This window comes from Camelus ferus, chromosome 19 (genome assembly GCF_009834535.1).
Source record: "Camelus ferus isolate YT-003-E chromosome 19, BCGSAC_Cfer_1.0, whole genome shotgun sequence".
NCBI lineage: Eukaryota > Metazoa > Chordata > Mammalia > Artiodactyla > Camelidae > Camelus > Camelus ferus.
Window position 1 is genome coordinate 33,366,997 of NC_045714.1, and position 19,946 is coordinate 33,386,942.

The window sequence follows — 19,946 nt, forward strand, 5'->3', positions numbered from 1 at the left end:
GTAGTGTCTTTCCTGAGATACTGAGGTCCCCAGATAATCTGCCTCCTTGTCTGCACCGTTCGGAGACCTTTCACAATTTGTTTCATGTATGTCCAAGGTTTTAAGTTGTACTCAGCAGAAAGGAGAGGGGAAAGTACATCTAGTCCATCTCCTCCCATGTGGGGGTCTCTCCTGCTCTTTTGCTTGTTTTGTTTGTTTGTTTTTGGTGCATAAAGTACTTTCCACACATCTTTTATTTTTGCCTAAGGCTCCCTCTGGCTGGCTTTCCTGGGGAGTGAGTGCCCCCTTCCCAGGCTCCTGCTGTGGAGCCCACTGCTGTCTTTACCTTCGGGGCACTGTCCTGCATCCCCTTGGACTTCCCTCCTCCTCTCTTTTCTCATTTCTGTGATCTTCCCCCAGCAGATCAGTAGTGTCTACATCGCCCACAGGAGAACTGAGCTCGCTATCCAGCAGCTCAGAGGGAGAACAGAGCAGGCTCAGTAGTCTTGGTTTTGTTTGAGGAATTGGCTCTTCTGTGTAAGAAGGGAGGACTTGAGGAAAACAGGAGGTGACGCCAAGGTGACACCTTGGAAAGAGACTAGATGGACAGCAAGACTGCCATCTCTCCTTTCCTAGGGGACCAGCTGATGGTCCCCTGACTTGGGAGGTAGAGGAGAAGGGAAATGGGGCCCGAATTGGGAGGGGGACAAGGACAGGCACAAGAGGGTGGGTCAGCTTTTGGAGACATCTGTGGCAACGAATAGGGAGCTTCACATCAGCAGAGCCGATGTAGACCCCACCCATCACCCTCCCAATGAGGGACCACCACTGAGTCAGCTGCTCCACTGGCTATGTGTCCACCTCTGGTACAGAGCTCCGCACAGCTTCGGCTGATCTCCCTGGTAGACCCTTGTCCTTTGTTTGTCAGCAGCTCAGGACACTCCTTATAACCCTTGCTTGAAACAGAAGGTGGGGTCCTTACCACCCAAATAGCCCTGGTGCCGTGAAGAAAGGCCTGGCCCTTGCTCGTGGAAGCACTAGGTAGATGGGTGGAGTGGAGGCCCTTAGTGTCTCACCAGATCCTCCTCATCCACACTGCACCCATCCCCTAACTCTGGGAATGTTCACTGCTACCCTGCCCTTAAGGATTGCTCTTGGCCAAGCGGGAGCTGTTGGACCCAGGGGTTCCATGCTCTCCCCGGCTCTGGCAGCCTGCAGCCGATGACTGACTGGCACAGGGGTATTAGAGCCATCTCCTTGCTACAAAGAGGGTCCAACTGTCATGCCCTTCATGCTCCAGGGCTCCCTGTGGCGTGATGTTAGACTCCACTGACACCACAATTCTTACTCAGCTCTTCCCGCTGCCCTAGTCTGTCCCCCTCGGCCCTCTTCTTCCAGGGAGCACTTTCACGTGCGCCCGACTGCCACTCCAGGCTCTGCTTCCAGGGAACCCGCCTGAGGGGATGGCTGATAGCAAGTGCTGCATAAGCTATGGATCTAATGGCAATGTCACCTCCTTATCCTGGGCTGAGATGAGGGAAAGAGAGACCTTGCTGCTGTCCTTCATCTTGTCCTGGCAGCCCCCATCCACATCCACACACAGGCACACACGCACGCACGCACGTGCACACAGCTCCCTGCAACCCCTCATCGCCCACCTGCTGCTACTGAGCTGCTCCCCCGCAGGAAGCGGATTTGGAAGAATTCTGTCAACCTGAAAGCTTGATTATAGGTTTTTGGTTTTTAGGTGAGACCAAGAGAGGGGATGCCCCCACCTCACTCAAAAAAGGGCAGAGAGATAGGCCTGGTAGCCTGGTAGCCTCTTGGTACCTGCCTCTTGGTACCTGCTTCCGGCCTGGCCTGACCTGACCCTGGGGACCCTTGATGGCTCCACGTTGCAGAACCGGCAGAGGCTCCTCTGACAGGCTGGCTGAGCAGCCCCTGGACCACATTCCACTGGCAGCCACAGTTTGTCTTGGGAGGTGGCCCTCTAGGCCCCGATCCAGGAAGGGCTGGGGAATAGCCCAGACAAACCCGCTTTCACCACAGAAGCCAAAGCTGGCTCTGCTTGAATCAGTGCCAGCCCCAAAGTGGCCAGAGCCTCCTCCACCCACCTGAAGGTGGACTCAGGCCCTGAGCTATCGGGTGGATGTGCGGAGAGGGTTTAGGCTCCCGGGTGGGCGGGGCCCCGAGAGAGGCGACAGGGACAGGGACAGGGACAGGGACCCAGGCCAGAGGGCTTTCCTGCCCTCCCCTCCACCCCGAGGCAGGCCTTCAGGAACTAGACTCACTGGACGGCTGCCCACTACGGCATGGCCCTTGGCCTTGGTGCCAAATGGACAGACAGCCCCTAACAACATGGCCATGGGGAGGAATCCACACCGTGCCTGGGAGCCCTGGCAGCCCAGCCCGAGGGGCCCTCTGCACAGCCAAGGGTGCCTCAGGAGCAGCGTTCACTCCCTGGCTGGCAGGGAACAGGAAGGAAAGGCTCTGGAGAATCAGGAGGCCAGGATGCTGGGCGCCAGGGAACAACAGACCTGCTCCTGGACGGTGTTTTCCTTCCCCTTTTAAACACTTGGCTCTTTCTCTCTCAAGGAATAAAACAGTCAAAAAGTGTGCAAAAACGGTCCTGTTTCTGATACTGCCCTGCTGAGAAGCCTCTTCTCTATCTTTAGAGTCACGAAGCTCCTTCCATTCTGTCTCCAGTGGAGGGGGGTGTCTGTGTACTCAGAAGGCCCCCCCTTCCCCTTGGCAACCCCTGCAGCTCTAAACCCAGAACCTACCCCCACCCCATCTCCCTGGCAAGGCGCGGGGGGAGGAGAGGCTTGGACATCTTCCCCTTTGGGAAGTGAGTGGAGGCAGCGGTTCCTGCACAGAGGCCACTCGTGCCTTTCTGGAACTCCAAAAGCAGGGACCCAGAGCTGAGAGTTCAGCTGAGGAGAGACAGGCTAGGTAGAATGACTTAGTGAGGGATTGATTTGTTTTTGTTCGTGTGTTTTTCCCTCCCCTAGTCCCAAAGATAGCAAAAAGTAACATGACAGTGAAGTACTGAAGTGGTCTGCAGGTCTCTGCATTTTGTTTCCCAGAAACCTAACTTCCTGAAGAGAAGTGGGGAGGTGAGGGCCAATGGGTGTCTTCTAGGAGAAGAGTATAAAGAAAGAAAAGAGAAAGAAATAGAGAGAGAGAGACAGAGAGAAAGAGAAAGAAAGAGAATGGAGCCACATGTTAACAAATGGTATACCCTGGGTAAAGGATATATGTGCGTTTACCGTTAAACATACAATTAGACAGCTAATGCAATAGTTTAACATTAGACATATAATGAATGCAATTCAGCACATTAACAAAATAATGGAGAAAGTATGATTTTCTCAATGTATGCACACAGAAGCATTTCATAAAATGTGGCTTCTATTCATAATTCATAAATTTTTTTTTTAGAAAATTAGGAATAGGGTATCTCTGAAACCGAACATGATACTTAATGTTAAAAGTTAACTTAAAAAAAAAAAAAGCTTTACCTTCTAAGATCAGGATTGTCCATTAACACTACTTCTATTCAACATTGTATTGATTCCTTGTGCATGGTGTGCAGTAGAGGTCAAGTTTAATTTTTTCGTAGGAATATCCAGTTGGCCCAATGCCATTTATTGAGAAGACCATCCTTTCCCCAGTATATGGCAGTTTCCATCTTTCTAGGAGATTTTTCTTTTTGGAAGAATCTAAGGGTCACGCCAATATGGGCAGAGCTGGAAAGACAGAGGATGCTTTGTAGAACAGTCAGCAGTAGGGCTTGTCAATGCGGCTGCTGCGTGCTTCCCAAGTCAGTGACCTATCCCCAGGGGGTCCTGTCTGAGCCAGGTGCAGCCCCAGAAGATATTCGAGGACGCAGAGCACAGCAGCCTGCTTCTGCTGGGAAACACATGTAAAAGGGAAGCAGAGGTTCTTCTGGGGTTGCTCTCTCTTAGTGGGCAAGCAACCAAGCCTCTGACCCCCATCTCACTCCCATCCCCATTGGCTCTGAAGGAAAAAATCCTGGGGGAGGGTTGATGCTGAGAGGGTCCCTTTGTCACCTGACATCTTGGTACCTCAATTGGAAACAGTCTGGGCAGACTTTCTGTCACCTGGTCCCAGGAGAGGTGGGACCTGCAGATAATGAAAAATTTATGCCCATCTTAAACTTACTTCAACTAGGAGAAACCACTTTCTCTCCCACAGGCTGACTGCCAGGGGCCACCTCCAGTGCAGACACTGCTGTGCTCCATCCAGACCCCCTCATCTTTACCTCTTCAGTGTACACCTGTCTGGCTCTGCCAGCACCGCATCTCTTTGCCTGAGAACTTTCTCCAGCTTCTGGGACCTGTTTTACCACCCATGAGGCCAACTGCAAGTGCAGGAAGGCAGTGCTCCCCTCCCACTTCCCCAGAAGCCTCTGACCACTAGGATCAATATCCTAGATCCTTTGCCCCTTGGGTGGGAAAAATCTGAGGTGTGTTCTATACTGTCTTCTAGAGTTCTCCAGCAGGGAACTTGTCTCAGGTTGTGCTTCTAGGGGAACCAAAACTAAGATGTGGGAAAAGGATGGGGAGGGTAGCTCAGTGGTAGAGCGTACGCTTAACACGCACAAAGTCCTGGGTTCAATTGCCAGTATCTCTGTTACATAAATAAACAAATAAATCTAAATACCTCCCCACCTCCTCCCCCAAAAAAGACATGGGAAAGAACACCATATTAGTCAGCCTGGGCTGCCAGAACAATATACCATACACGAGGCAGCTTGAACAAAAGAAATTTATTTTCTCATGGTTCTGGAAGCTAGAAGTCCCAGATCGTGGTGTGCACTGGTTTGATTCCTGGTGAGGACCCTTGTCCCGACTCGTAGATGGCCGCCTTCCTGCTGTGTCCTCACACGGTGGAGAGAGAGCTCTGGAGTCGCTTCCTCTTCGTACAAAGACACCAGTTCTATCAGACTAGGGCCCCACTCTTATGACCTTATTTAACCTTAATCACCTCCTTGAAGGCTTGATCTCCAGCTATAGCCACAAAGGGGGTGGGGTTAGGCGCTACGTATGAATTTTGGGAGGACATGATTCAGTCCATAGCAAATACCATAATTGATTAGTGCTGCCTGCTGTGGGTCAGGGAGTGGGCAGTGCTGACTCAAATGGTGGCTTGAGCATAGTTGTGAGACCTTTGAAGACAAAGATCACAACTTATTTATGCCAATCACAGCACCTGACCCATTCCAGGAACCAGAATGTGACCACCATCCAGTAATAACCTGCATCTGGCACAGATGAGAGCCCTGCTGGTGCTCAGGCTGCGAGGGCCTGGGAAAGTGGAAACTGCCTGGGGCCTGAGTGGAGCAGGGCATGGCTGGCAGGCCCCAGGGTTCTGCAACACGGGCTGAAAGCAGGAACTGAGGGGAGGCCAGGCGAGTACTGAGAAGAAGGCAGGATGACCCGATGCTACCCGTGTTATGGGTCCAGGTGAGATGAATCCCAGGGATTGGCCAGAACACAAGAGAAGAAAGTGGAGGCCTCTAAAGGACAGGATCAGCCCATCTGCCTTGGCAAGTGTGTGTCCAGAGGGCTGCAGAGCATGGGCTCATGGGTCAGAAGGACAGGGTTTCCAGAGCCAAGGAGCGCTATCAGAAGGGGAGAGAAGAAAGCCTGAGGCCTGCCTAGACACTGGGCTCCCTAGACAGTGCATCCAAAAAGTGGCTTCCAGCGTCAGACAGCTAGAACTTTGAGGTCTAGGGAACATGTCTCAGGGGGACAACTGGGATTCATCCTGGGAGGTGGGTAAGTGAGCCTGGGAATCTTGCCTCTTTACCACCTCTCCTCCCAAACTCTGACACAAGAGAGCCAGGAAGTGCCTAGGAGAGGATGGAGGACGGTTGGGGTGTCACCCAATTAGGCAACCCTAGGAGCCAAAAGCTGCCCTGCCCAGCGCGGGTGAGGCCCTGCAGCCTCCAAGGGGGAAGGCTTTCACTTCTGAGCCTCTGTACATCTGGGTAGAATTGTTTGCTCTGTTCTGGTTCCCAGCAATGTCTTTCTGACAACCCCCACTTTGGTCCTGGCCTGAGTCCTCAGTGTCCAGAATGTGCTTCCAGCCAGCGCTCTCAAGGCTGAGCCTGTGTCCTGGGTCCTCAGGCCTGCTAACACCCAAGAGCAGATATGGGGCAGGGAATACTTGCTGAAATCTGGAGCTGTTGAAAAAGCCCAAGGTACAAGAAAGCTGCCGAGAGGCATGGTTTAGAGTTGCAGAACTGCTGAGAAAAGCAGACCCATGCCAAGGAAACAGACAAGAGAGGCTGGGTGGCCACCTGCATCTGGGTTTATTTTCTCCAACCTCAGCAGAGCAGAATATGAGGCTGGGGGCGGTTGGCCCATTCCATGGTTCTATGGGGCCAGCCAGATCTTCTGTGCGGGGCCAGAGTCCACGAGACATCCCTTGGGAGCAAGGTCCACAATCTAGGGAGCCTGGCACCTCCTCTTCTGTACCCTCTACACCCAAAGCCCCCACTGGGAATCATGAGGTGGTGAACATGAGTGCGCAGGCCTCAAAGGGAGTGGGGCAGCCACGGGGTCAGGTGGCCGTCAGAAACTCCACAGGAGCCTAGGCAGGCCTCTGGAGGCTGCTGGGCACCATCCCTGGCCCTGGAGAGTACTTGGGATGCTGGGATGGTTGAGATGGGTGGACGCAAGCAGGACCTTCCCAGGCCTCCTCTCCCTGAGCTCTTTCCCACAGTCCCCATCCCATGGTCCTGTCACCCGATGCCCTTGGTCTGTACGAGGTCCATCTCTTCCAGAGGAACCAACCCAGTGAGTGAGGTCTGGCATCCCAGCACCTCCTTGGAATGCTCTCCTGCCAAGAGCATCAGCACAGTGCTGGGGCTTCCGACCAGCCCCAAGAAAGGGAGGTGAGAGAAGCCTGTGGGACCGGGGGGGCCCTTGAGCACAGGGAGGAAGGCATCTCCCCATTCAGGCCTGGGGGTTGAGGCTTGCCCACAACCCTGGCCCTGCATCAGTCTGTGCTGCCATCCAGGGAGCGGGTGTAAATCCTGGAGGAAACTCCGGTCCAGGTTCAGTGGGGGCAACACCTGCAGACCTGGTGGGGAGACGGAGAGATGAAGGTCCTGGAGGAAGGCTGGCTGCAAGGGGACAGGAAGCTGCTTCTCCCCGCTCGTTCAGCCTGGGCCACTGGGGTGGGCTGGGTGGCCCTGACAACTGGCTAGATAGGCCCTGGAGAGGGAGACCTGGACCCCAACTCCCCATCCCTGCTGAAGTCTTTTGGAGAGAAAGCCCACCCAGGGCCAGAGGAGGAGGCAAGACCCAGCTAGAGACCTACCGTAATTAGGAGTACGCCAGGCCTTGAAGCCCCCGAGCTGGAGAGTGGAACTTGTCAGAATCTTCAAAAGGCTGGTCTGCAGGAACCAAAGAGGAGAGCGGTAAGCCACGTGTAGCCTGGGGACCTTATCGCTTGTGCCCCTCTTGACTGGGGGCAGCATGCAGGGCATACAGCATTTTTTGAGGGCAGAGCTATCAAGGGTCTTGAAGGTAGTCAGCCACCCCCAGCTCCAGCCTGGGGTCAGCACTGCAGACAGTTAGGTGAGGTGTGTCCCCCAGACCTCTTAGGAGGTGCAGCCTCAAGCCCTTCCCCCAGCTTCCTCAATCGAGATGACTCGGCTCTTATTCCCAGCCCTGTCTCCTTCTGAGGGCCTGTCTCAAGGGGAGGAAGCAAGTGGCCATGTATCAGGACAGAAAAGGAAAGAGGTCGGCCTCCAGAAGTGACACCTAATGTAGCAGCAAGTCTGCCTCCCGCATCTCCACAAAATGCTTCACTTCCATCACCCTTGGCTCTGCCTAATCTCCTCCCCATGGTTCACTGCAGGAGAAATTATGGCCCTGTGTCCTCTCTATCCCCTGCATTTTAAGCTCCAGATATACTTATGTTAAGAAAAAATATCCACAATTTGGAAACAAAGCCAAATATGACTGTGTACCACTTCAAAGCATCCTAGAGCATCATACTAGCCCACCCTAAGTCATGTTATTCTACGGGATGTTACTCTTTTTGATTTGCCACATTGACCCTTGGTTAGAACCCAGGCTTTGTTAAATTGGACGTTGACTTGGAGGAGACTGATAAATGGCAAAGAACAATTATTTCAGTAATGGGCTATGGGAGAGGTGATCTGGTCTTAACTTTCTATTTGTAAAGTGAGGAAGGTGAAGCTGGGCTAAACCCTATCTAAGGTCAGTCCCCTTCCATCTAGTGACTGACCCAGTCTCTCTCAGCAGTGTTATGCTACCCTCTGGGGCACACAGGGAGGCACAGGTCAAAGGCATGCAGCCATGGTGGGGTTCCTCCAGCTCTGAGTGTTGGGTCTTTGCTCTGGGCTCAACTGGATGGGAGTGAGACCTTGGTATGGTTTCTGGACCTTCTCCAGCTGGTATTTGAGTCTCCTTCCCCTTGGTCAAGTGGGCACTTGATAGCAACCAGAGTGGGACCACTCCTAGCTATGAGGCCCAGGGAGGTGGGGTCCAGAAAGACCTTCTCAGAGAGAACTGGTCAACCAGCATGAAACTCGAGTAAGGTGTGGATGGAGTGGGCCCCTCAAGCCCAGCTGTCCTGCCAGGTCCCAGCTGGGCTATACAGAGTACTTACCCGGAAGCCCCTCTCCGTGGGCTCTGGGGCAGGCCTGGGATGGGGAGCTGGGTGGGCGCAGCACAGGGGCGAAAGCACTTCTCTGTTTGACGGCGGAGATCATGTTGACAGGCGAGAAGGAGAAGACGCTGGTGGTGGGCGGAGCCGCAGGGAGGGACATGGAGGAGGCAGCGGCCAGCGGAGGGCTAGAGGGCATGACTCCGGGGCGGGGCGGGGAGGGGCAGGGGCAGCAGAAAAGGTGGTGGGAGACACAACAGGGAGACAGCACCAGAGTGAGCAGCTTGGTTGCGGCCCTGGCATGAGCAGTGGGCCCTGTGTGGGCTGCTGACCAGGGCTCAGAGCTCACTGGAGCTGTGAGGCTCCTGGGGAGACCAGTATTTCATCAAGGCTAGAGGCAGGCTTGGAGACTCTGGGGTCGTGGGCTAGCACTTGCCTTTTTAGGGGTTCTGGAGACCCTTTCTCAGGGCTGGAGATGAGAAGGCCAGACTAGGTGAAAAAAAAAAAGAAAAAAAGAAAAAAAAAAAAAGAAAGCAAAACCAGAACATCCAACAAAACCAAATACTGGGAGGTGCCCGCAAAGATGAGGGATGAGCCAGAGATGGAACGGGTTTGGACTCCTGCTGAAAACCACAGGGATTCTGAGATGCTAAGAAACATTGATGGGCCCTGGGACATCAAGGTTAGAGTCAAAGGTCAGGGTTCATAGCAGGGCTGGGGCTAGTGGTCGGGGATGAAGTTTGGGGGTGCCCATAGATCCCTGTTATAAGGCCCCTCTGTCCAGGATCACAGCTCACACAAGAACCCTAACTCCCTCCACAAACATGTTCCCCTTACCAATTACATTCCCCCCAACCCCTGACACTTTGTTCTCTTCCGGCTTAACACAGGTCCTTGTCATCTTCAGCCCCGGTCCTGGAGACCTGCTGTATCTCTCTCTTCCAGCCGGTCAATTTTAAAGAAAAGTACAGAGATCCTCTTCTTTAACCCCTACCCTCTGAGGGCTGTGGTTTGCTCTCCTGGGAATAGTCAGGGAGCCTCCTGCACACAGCCTCTGCCTGCCCCTCCTTCTTGCAGCCTCCTCCTCCAGGGCTCCTGCCCAGGGCATCTCTGAATCTCCCTTTCCACATCCTCTTCTGAACCCAATTCCTTGCCTTTCTTTTTTAAAGACCAATAAGACTGTGATTTGAGTGTTGTCCAAGCAGCTGGCAATGGGGTGAGGGTGGGGGCTTCCTGAAAGAAATCAGTAGCCTGAGAAAGCTGCTTTTGGCTTCAGAACACACCTCCACGGCCCCCTCGTTGGTACAGTGATGCCTTAAACAGCTGCCTCTGAATTCAGCCCTGTGGATCATCATCTCCTTTAAGCAATGCCCACTGCTAGCTGGTGAGGGCCACGGAGCTCCGTGGAAGGCTTGAGACAAATGCCAGAAAATGTACTATATTTCTCAAGGCCCAGCACTTACAGCTGCATTGTGCAGCTTGGGTAGTACTGGAAGTTGCGGGTCAGTCCAGGGCTGCTGGTGGCTGAAGCAGAAGACTGAGGGGGAGGGCTGAGCAGACAGCCTCTGCCAGGGACAGTTCTGGATGTCATTCCAGACATGTCCTGGCAAACTCAGTGAGAATTATGCCCATTGGCGCTTTGCTACAAAGTGCCGTGTGCAAGGGGAGTGGATGGGGACTGGATAGGACAATGCCACCAGATGGGACTGCCCCCGGGGTCAGTCCTGGGTATCCCCAGCTGATGCTGGAGTGGGACTTAAGCAGCTATAGAATCCTTAATCTTCAGGCTGAATGTGGGAAAACCCCAGGTGGTTGGCTTTGCCCACTGGGGCAGTGTGTTCCTCCACTGCTGATTGCACTGTGTGTGTGGTGAAGAAGGGGGGCTAGTGTTCCAAATTCCACCAGCTTCAAGTCTGGGGGGCACCCTGAGAGAGGTGGTATGAGTACTGTCCAGAACTGAAGGGAAGGGGGAGACGTGGAGCCTGGCCTGAGCAAAGGGGAGACAGGCATCTTGGTGGGGACACTAGAGGACACTCAAAGTTGAGCCCAGGCCAGAGGGACAGAGACAGGCTAATGGCCAAAAAGAGCAGTACCCAGGATGCAGGTCATGGCAAGGAAGGCTAGACAGGTGGCCAGCTATGTTGGTCTTATAGCAAACATAAGACAGGGGACAGGTCCCCACCCCAAGAAGCCAGACAGAAGACGGTTAGTGCCCACAGTCAGTGTTGGGATGTGAAGTCACACACTCTTTCTGAATTGTGTCTGGGCCCTTTATGTGCAGTTGGCACTTTCAGGTCTGAGACCAACCCTAGGCAACAGGTGATACTGATCCCATTTAACATAGAGGAAACGGAAGTAAAGTAACTTGCTGAGTGTCAGACAGCTCCTGATTTGGACAAACTCTGAATTCAGGTATCTGATTACACCGAATTCGCTCTCTCTGCCCAATCAGATGGCTGGGAGCACATCCTCCCTCCTCCGATCCCTGCCTGGATCCCTGCCTGCCGTTCAGACTGAAGCTCCTGGGGGGCGTGGGGCCAGGTGGAAACCTACTTTTCTTTGGTCCTGAGTTCCCTCAGGCTTCCGGCAGGGGGCACCAGCCTCCTCCAGAAGTCCTGGTATAAGACGGAAAGGTGGCAGTCCACTAAGTTTAAGCCGGATGTCCCGGTGTTAAAGCCCGTTTCAGGAGGAGGGGAGGGCTAGAAGCGATGTGTACACCTGGGGTCAGCAAAGAGAGCTAAAGGTGCAAGAAATGCCCTGGTCCCAAGGTTGAGGCAGAGAGAGGTCGCACACAGGGAGGACTGCCCTTGCCTCCAAAGGCAAGGCCAGGGTTGAAGCTCATGGGACAGGTGCCAGGAGCTCCCCCAACCTCCATGGGCAAGGAGAAGCCCGGGCTGAGCCCCATTCTGCTCCCTGGGGCCCAGTCCCTCCCTCCCCGGGGCAGGGGACACTCACTGGCAAAGGGTGAGGTGGCCGTGGAGCCATTGAGGAAGCTGGGGGACCCGGGCACGCCGAGGCCGGCCACACCCGGCGCCCCGTAGCCGCCGAGGCCGGCCCCGAGGCCGCCGCCGTAGCTGCTCTGCTGCGAGCCCGGGCTGGGCGCGAACCCGCGGGGGGACGCGCTGCCGCAGCTGCGCGCATAGCCTGCGAGAGAGCGGCAGTCAGGGGCGCGGCGCGGGCTGGGAAGGGGCGGTCTGGGGTCGGCGGGGGCGGCTGAGGGCGGGACGCACCGGGCTCTGGCCCCGGCGTGGCGTCCCCGACGGCGATGGCCAGCGGGCTGCTGAAGGCGTTGATGCCCACGACGGCGGGGTGCGGGTGGCCGGGGGCCAGGGGTCCGAGCGGCGCGGGCGCGCGGGGGGCGCTGTACAGAGCCTCGGCCACGTCCGCCGCGCGCTTCAGGAGGAGCTCCTGCGAAGACAGGAGCGGGTACGGCCGGGGCAGTGGCGGGAGCCCGGAGAGGGGCAGCCCTGGGCCCGGCGGCGCGGGGAGGCGGGCAGAGGCGCCATACCTGGTTGCTGCCGGGCACTCCGTACAGGGCCTCCGCCAAGTCGGCCGCCCGCTTCAGCAGCACTTCCTGGGGGCAGGGGAGGAGACAGAGGGACGGAGGGGTGGCTCCTGCGGGTGGCGGAGGAGCCAGGAGCCACCTCCTCCCCCTCGACCACCGGACCCCCTCATCCCTACCCCGCCGCGCCCTTCTGAGTACCTTGGGCAGCCTCTCCGGGTCTCCGGGGTGTCTGGGGATGACTTTCTGTAGCCTCTGGAATCCGTAGTCAATGGTGGGCTCATTCAGGGCTGGGGAGAGGGGCGGCGTTTGGAGGACGCCGCTCCCGGCCCGCCCGCGCAGAGCCAAGCCCGCCAGCCACCGATCCAGGAGCCTAGCTGCAGACCCCTTCCCCCAAGTCCAGCCCAGGCCTCCTGGAAAACTTCAGGCACACGGGTCAGGGAGGTTCGGAAAGGCTTCCTTTCTTGCTCATTCATTCAACAAATGTTTTCTGAGCCAAGCCATGTGCCAGCTGCTTGTCATCAACACATATACACTGTACCATCCCATTTGTGATTGGGAAAAAGGCAACTGTGTATATGTTAGCTTCACTATTACTAGGACTGGAGAGTTTTCTGTCTGCATTTGGTCTTATCAGGAGTAAAGTATGTAGGGTGTGTGTGACACACACACACACACACACACACATACATGTATATAAGTATGTATGTATGTGTGTATACATATATATAAAAAGAAAAAACCCCAACCATCTTATCACAGCTCACGTGGCCTCTCAGCAGCACCTGACCGTTAGAGGTATGCCTGTGCCCCAGGAAAGGGGCTGACCCGCTTCCAGGGCTCTGGGGAGGGCGCAGCAGCCCAGGCTCTGGGAGCCCCCAGCCTCTGCTCCTCCAGTAGCCTAGCCTGGACCTATCTCACCAGCCTCAAAATACTACCTGCGTTCTCTGCCTCCAACTTGAGATGTAATGAATTTCTTTTCTTTTCCCCTCAGACATAAGGCACTGATTCCTGAGTCTTCCTACTTGCCATTCCTTCTTCATCTCGATCTCCTTATTCACCCCCGTGGTTCCAGCTTAGCAGTTTAGCCCACACTCTCTCCTGGAGGTTTTCTCTGACAGCCAGCTCCTCCACCGTGTAACTTCCACCCACCCCATGCTGTGTCCACTCCCCCACTCCATACTGGAGCTCCTCAACAGTAAATAGAATCACTAATGAGTGTCCAGTGCCCCGCAGAGAGCTTGGTGAATTTCTGCTGGGTAGGGTGGGAGAATAGGGAGAAGTGCCGGAGGCTGGAGGTAGAGAGGATACTGGCCAGTGGTCCCAGCCTGGATCGGGGATTACACCCTATTTTCAGGGAGTGGCTTTCACTCCTGTCTTGTGTTAACTTCTCGACTGGCTTCGTGCAAGGTAAGTGTGTGTGTGTTCGTGTGCATGCAGAGTGAAGCCTAGGGTGACTTGGAGGAACCAAGAGACCCGGGAAGATTCGGGGAACAGCGAGCTATTTGGGGACATCTTTGAAATAAACATGCCGGCGGAGATATTCTTGACACCGGGGAGCAGAAGATGGAGTGGGAGGGGTCGTTCTCGCGGGAAAGACCAAGGCGGAGAGAATGTCCAGGCAGGGAGGGGTGGGGGGCGCTCTCTCCCAGGAGGGGACTGAGGCGATGGAGGCCAGGGAGGGAAACATAAAAGTGCAGGGAAAGAAGCGCGGGAGAGGAGGCGTCGTAGGGCGTGGGAAGAGCCCAGCAGGGGCTTAAGGGGCGTGGCCACGGTAGATACTCACTAACCCAGCCACCGCCAGGGCTAGTGTGCCTGGCGTTCCTTCCCGCAACCCTGGGCCTCCCTTGCCCCGCCCGACTCCTTACCTGTGTAGACAAAGCGGCCAGGGGCTCCCTTGCAAAATTGCTTGGATTTGTAGGACAGGGTCACCTCCACTACCCCGGGGATGTGCCGCGGGGGCGTCTGTACCCGTATGGCGTGGGGCGTGATGAGCTGCGAGGGGAGAGGGGAGGCCTGCAGGTTCCGACCCGGCGAGGGGAGGGCCCAGCCCCAGGCCCGGAGGGAGACTGGCGGGAGTGGCCCACCTCACTCCACACGAGCACGTTCCCAAACACGACCTGCAACCCGTCGAAGAAGTTGTCGCCGATGACAATGACGGTGGCGCCGCCCGTGGTCCAGCCCTCCCCGGGGCTGATGGCCTTGATGCAGGGGGTGGCAGCTGGGAGGCACGAGAGGAGCCAGGTCAGGGGCCCGCGCCAAGGTGGGGATTGGGGCTGGCTGGGCCCGCGGCAGCCAGGGCTGGGCCGGGGGTCCTGACCTTCGGAGGGGTCCAGGCGGCGCGCCCTGCGGCCATGCTTGGAGTTGTTGTGCACAAACATGTTGTCGGACACGGCCAGCACGTGTCCGTCCACGCTCACCGTCGTGGACACCACCACCTGTGGGGAGAGCCGAGGCCAGCATGGCTGGGGCTCCAGGGAATGGACTGCTACGGGGCACTGGCAACTTGAGGCTGGTGTCTGGATGCTGGAATTCAGGGTTACCAGCTTGGGAAAGAGCTTCAGCCCCTGAGGGGCTGAGCTGGTGGAAGGGGGACCAGCTGAGTCAGGTGACATTCCTGGATGCACAATCTCTGGCTGCCCAGGGGAACTGATCCCTAGGAGCTAGAAAAATCAAAAGCCCTGAAAAAAATCTCTGACTCCTGGGGCCGAGCAACTACAGTTTTTGTACCCATATGCACCTCAGGCTGTGTCCCTGGGGCTCCAAGGCAGGAATGGGTCTTAGGCAAGAGGAAGTGAAAGTTTTGATTCCAGGGCTGGCAGCATCGGCCTGAGAAGCCATCAGCAGGAGCCTGCCCCGCCTTGGGAGCAAATTGGGGCTATCTCCTTCTCCCCCCTACCCTTCACTGGGAGGGGTGTGCAGGTTGGGGATGCGCTAAGGGCAGCTGCTCTCTGCTTCACGCTATGCAAATTAGCTGGGTCGTTAATCATGTAAAAATGTCACAATTAGCATCTCCTTAAGTGGGACTCTAATGAAGCCTCCCTTGGCAGCCAGCATAAGTTGAGACGGAGCTGCCCCACCCCCAGCAGACACTAGGCCCCCAGCCACTGGTCTGAGCAGAGATCTGCCCCTGGGGCCTTTTCTAGGGTGGCAGGGCCACAGCTTCCCCCCCAGTCAGGAAGGAGCAGATTTTCAGGGGACCCACCTGGAAGCGGCGCATGTCTCGGGGATTCCCCGCATTCTTTAGGCAGTTCTGGTTGCATTTGAGGAAGAACTTGAGGAAGAACCTGCAACAGGAGTCAGTGGACTCAAGGGTCTGGGGGTTCTGGAGACAGATGAAGATCCAATAGCTTCCTGCCATGCCCCCTCCCAGCAGGGTGGCTCGCCCTCTCACACGCAGGCCCGTACCCTAAGTTCCCACCATAAGCTGCATACATACAGGGTACCTGTTACACATGCAGTAGACCTGTCCCAGCGAAGACTTCACTAGCTAGAACACCCTTCCACCACCAACAGTGCATTCATCACACGGTGCTTAACTGTCTCGCAAAGTATATACTCATCACATCTACACAAAGTACATTCATCCTTAAGAATCTGTCCCTTATATATACTATATATACCTAGTGCTCATTAGACCCAGCACACAATGTATACTCCATTATGTGGTAGCTGCTCACACTGTAAACTTATCCCACACCATATATATTTGTCATAGAAAGAGCCCACACATATAGTGCATCCATATCACATGGCATCTCCTTCCCCCAAAGTCTACCCATCAGCCACAAGCTGTATATGCGTCATAAACAGTAGCTCCATTACATATACCCTGTGTGCCTTATATGCGACTCCTCACAAGATACAGCCATCACAGCATAGACCCACGACTCAGGGTCCAACCGTGTAGAAGCGTATACGATATGTGCTCCACATGCAGCCTATACTCGTAATACACGTGGAACACACATTGCACAGAGTCTATACCTTCGTGCGCAGTATATGCCCATCCTACACAGTATATGCACAGAAAGACCATGAGGATGTACATTAATACACCATTTTATGCTGTATATAATTATCTGAAATATAGTCACTGCAAATATTGTACCGTCATCACATCCTCCTTCACCAGCACATCCCCCCAACACATCTTGATCACACATAGCAGACCCTCTGCCCCAGCACATCTCCCCCAAACAGATCTCCCTCACGCACACTCTATATCCGTTATACGCACAGCAAAACCTAACCACGTGGAGCACCACATACACATGGGGTACCTGTCAGACACACGCACAGATACAGTGAACATCTTCTTTCTCACATCCAGTAATTAGAGAAAAGCCCACTGTATGCAGTGATGTGACTGCTTTTTAGACAAACACACGTGAACTTGATCCTCCAGTCCTTCCAGGCAGTTGACTGGCCCTGCCACCCCGCAGTGAGGTAACCATGGATAATACTCTGTTTTTGTACTCTTAGTTAACTCAAGATACTATCAATAATCTGCCTTTGCTCCTATAGGACTCTGTGAGTATCTGGGGAGATGCCCTTTACACACTGTTGTGTGCAGGGCTAAATTCTGTGGGGGTCCGGGCACCTGGCACAGCCTCCTGGGCACCTTTATGAGCTCCTCCAGGCAGCTTCCTCCATTCACCAACTGCCACCCATAATGAACACCAAATTTATGTCCATTTTACTTATTGGAGTTGCCTCCAAACTCTACAAACATGAAACCAGAGTACAATCTGTTTCAGGCTCTGAAAGCTTAGTCCCAAAAGAGGAGGTGCCCAAATGCAGGGAGGGGTGGGCACCACCCCTGGACAGAGGGGTCCCCTGGGAGCCGCCCCTTGTTGGGAGTTGGCAGCAGTCGCTTTCCAGGAGATGTATCTCCCCTCGGTCCTACCTCTCATCCCCACCCCCTGTCAGATTCCTCCACACAGTGGGTACCCTTCTGGGAGCCCTTTCAGTTCTCTCTCCATAGAGACATTACATCAGCACGCACTTCCATCCACGGTGGACACCGCCCAAAGAATACTTTCATGTAGTTTGGAGCTTCCATACATCCCCGCTGAGCATTCTGAGGTGCTCGTAAGACTCCAAACAGCAGATACACGTGTAGACACCTTCTCCACCCCTCCAGGATGCCCTGCAGTGCAGACAGCTTATATGCCCCCAAACAGTAGTCACCACAGTGTAGATGCCCTGTATACCTCAGTAGATTGCCCCAAGGTACAGATACCTCAAATATTCCCAAATGGTACACTTGCCCAGTGTGGACACTCCGGTGACTCCCTGCGTCCCTGTAAGACACCCTGTGGTGTAGATACCCCTATGCCTACAGCAGTCACCACGTGCATGTCCCACATTTACATGACATGGAGTATAGACACCCCACATGGTGCACACCATTTCATTTAAATCCCACATGTGTGTGCTGATTCCCTTACAAAGTGCTAGAAGGAAGAGGGCAAAACATGGGATAGGACTCAGTCCCTGTCCTGAAGGGGATTAATGCGAACTCTTGGATATCAACAATGATGCAACAAGCATGGGAGTGTCCCAAAAAGAACATACACTTCCCTTACATCCACACACGTGCCCACTGCACCCAACCCACTCCCAAAGCTGCAGAACTGTGGGATGGGGCTGGACATGAGAGCTTTCCAGTCCCCGACTCACTGTGTGGCCTGCAGTAAATCCCTTCACATCTCTGGGGTCCTTCCTCATCCATGGAGCAGGAGAGTAGTAATTGATGGTTGCTGAGGGGCCTTCCAGTCCTGCCTCCGGGACAGCCTTCATTTTCAGCCTCCCAAGGCCTCAGGCTGCTGTTTCTTGCAGGGTCCTGGCTCCCTGGGGGAGCCATCTCATCTACCCCTCCCACAGCTCTTGCCTGGCAGGTGTCCCAGCCTCTCCCCTCCCAGTACAGTTTGCATGTGTCCTTTGGGTCCACACCAATTCCCACTTCCTGTCTGGCCAAACTCTTCTGGCTTTTCTAGGCTTTGGAGACCACCCCTCCCTGAGAACCCCAGGGCCCTGCCTCCATCTATGCAGGCCTGTCCTGTGACATCCCAGTTTCTGAGTCTGGCTGGCATTATCTGCACAGTGGCATTGAGTAAAAAGCAGCCACAGAGGCACGGGCCCTCTCGGGCGGTATGAGGGTCAGTTCCCCTTTTTCTTTCCCTCGGAGCCCCTAGCTCAGCGGTGCACACTGTTGGCGCCCTCGGTGGTGGAACGGCTGAAACTCTCACCCACTGCCAGCTGCTAGTTGGTGAGGCTGCCGCCAGCCAGCACACGCCCAGTCAGGGGCCAAGCTGATGCCAACACTGCAGAGAGCCTGTGGCCCCACCACCAGCTTCGGGGTTGTTAAACGAAATTATCTACAACTTGAAAATAAGGCAAAAAGATGACTGTGAGATCTTTCAAAGTCATCCTGGAACAGTGGTTTTCAAAGGGTGGTGCCCAGACCAGCAGCAGCAGCACCTGGGAACTTGACAGAAATGCAGACTCTCAGGCCCCGCCCCCTAGACCCCCTGACTCAGAAACTCTGGGGGTGGGGCTCAGCCATCTGCGTTTTCATAAGCCCTGCAGGTAATTCTGATGCACCCTAAGGTTCGTGAACCACTGCTTTAGAGACGAAGGATCCAATAAGGCAGCCACTAGCCCCATGCGGCACTGGGCACTCGCGATATGGTTAGTCTGAATTGCAGTGTACCGTAAATGCACAGTACACATTGGTTTGCAAACACTTACAAAAAATGAATGTAAAAATATCTCACTAGTAATTTTTTGGTATTGATTACATGCCAAAATAATATTGGGGGTATCTAGGGTTAAATAAAATATACAATCACAATTAATTTTACCAGTTTCTTTTTGTTTTATAAAATGAGGCTACTAGAAAACTTTAAGTGACAAATGCATATTGGCTTGCATTATATTTATATTGGACTATGCTGTTCCAGAGTATTATGTTAACAAAGCCACCTAATAATTAGCTGATTCTCTTGGGGAAAAAACTCATATGTGCTATTAACTGGAGTGAGGCTCTGTAAAGTTAGGTGCTAATTTGCAGAAAACTGATTAAGATGCAAATGATTTTTGTTGGGAGAAGTAAATAATTTCTGTTTGGTAGAGAAATGAACCCTAAAGTTTATAATTTTACTATCCTATGGACATTAACTGGCTTTGTGTCTAACTTGGCATTCTTATTCAGGTGTTTTTCACATATCCTGTTTCCTCTCTCTCCCTCCCTCCCTCTGCCCTCAATTCCCTCCATATATATAATGTTTATGTCAGTTTCTCTTAGCCTTCTTGGAACCAGCTTTGCCATCCTGCTGGTTCCGTCATTAATAAGCTACAGAAAACTTCAACACATGCTCAGTAACAATTTGAATGAGATTTATATTTCTAACATTTTGAAGATTATGCTTCAACAAGGGTAACTAGCACTCAAAAGGTCCTCTCCTTCAAGGCTAGTCTCAGAAATTCTGCATCACGGGGCCTGGAGTTGGACCACTTCCGCTCTGGTCTAGGAGAACCGAAAGTAGTGCCCCGACTTCTCCCTCCTCCCAACAGTGCCTGGCTACCCTCAGCTTTGGGAATGGGGCTCTGGGCCCCTCTTTTCCTACCACTGGGAGACAGACACACTCATCCACACCCCTGGAGGCTGGAGGGAGGGGTGGGAGGATAACGTGGGGACAGTCTAGGAGACTTCTCCATAGGCTGGCATCATGGGGTGACACTTTGTCCCACACTGAGGGGTGGAGGAGAACGCAGAGCAGTTTGGGAA

At 54.2% G+C, this 19,946-nt stretch overlaps 1 protein-coding gene across 7 annotated transcripts in view; it reads right to left on the reverse strand.

The window, feature by feature from the left end:
* Positions 1 to 6,950: 6,950 nt before the first annotated feature.
* Positions 6,951 to 19,946, reverse strand: part of EBF4 (EBF family member 4) — a 49,976-nt gene continuing 36,980 nt past the window's right edge. For 2 of the 7 annotated variants that reach the window (XR_004313168.1, XR_004313169.1), the window contains exons 8-18: positions 15,357 to 15,438; positions 14,472 to 14,589; positions 14,239 to 14,372; positions 14,020 to 14,146; positions 12,353 to 12,441; positions 12,158 to 12,223; positions 11,880 to 12,057; positions 11,605 to 11,793; positions 8,653 to 8,734; positions 7,333 to 7,408; positions 6,951 to 7,092 (exon numbers count right to left, since the gene is read on the reverse strand). Coding sequence is in view for 3 of the 7 variants with exons in the window: in XM_032461970.1 (XP_032317861.1) it covers positions 7,338 to 7,408; positions 8,653 to 8,850; positions 11,605 to 11,793; positions 11,880 to 12,057; positions 12,158 to 12,223; positions 12,353 to 12,441; positions 14,020 to 14,146; positions 14,239 to 14,372; positions 14,472 to 14,589; positions 15,357 to 15,438 (1,252 nt within the window). In the remaining 4 variants the exon portion in view is untranslated. Of the gene's footprint in view, positions 7,093 to 7,332; positions 7,409 to 8,652; positions 8,915 to 9,085; positions 9,139 to 11,604; positions 11,794 to 11,879; positions 12,058 to 12,157; positions 12,224 to 12,352; positions 12,442 to 14,019; positions 14,147 to 14,238; positions 14,373 to 14,471; positions 14,590 to 15,356; positions 15,439 to 19,946 lie in introns of those variants that run through there. The other 5 variants (XM_032461970.1, XM_032461971.1, XR_004313170.1 and 2 more) reach the window with 4 other exon arrangements.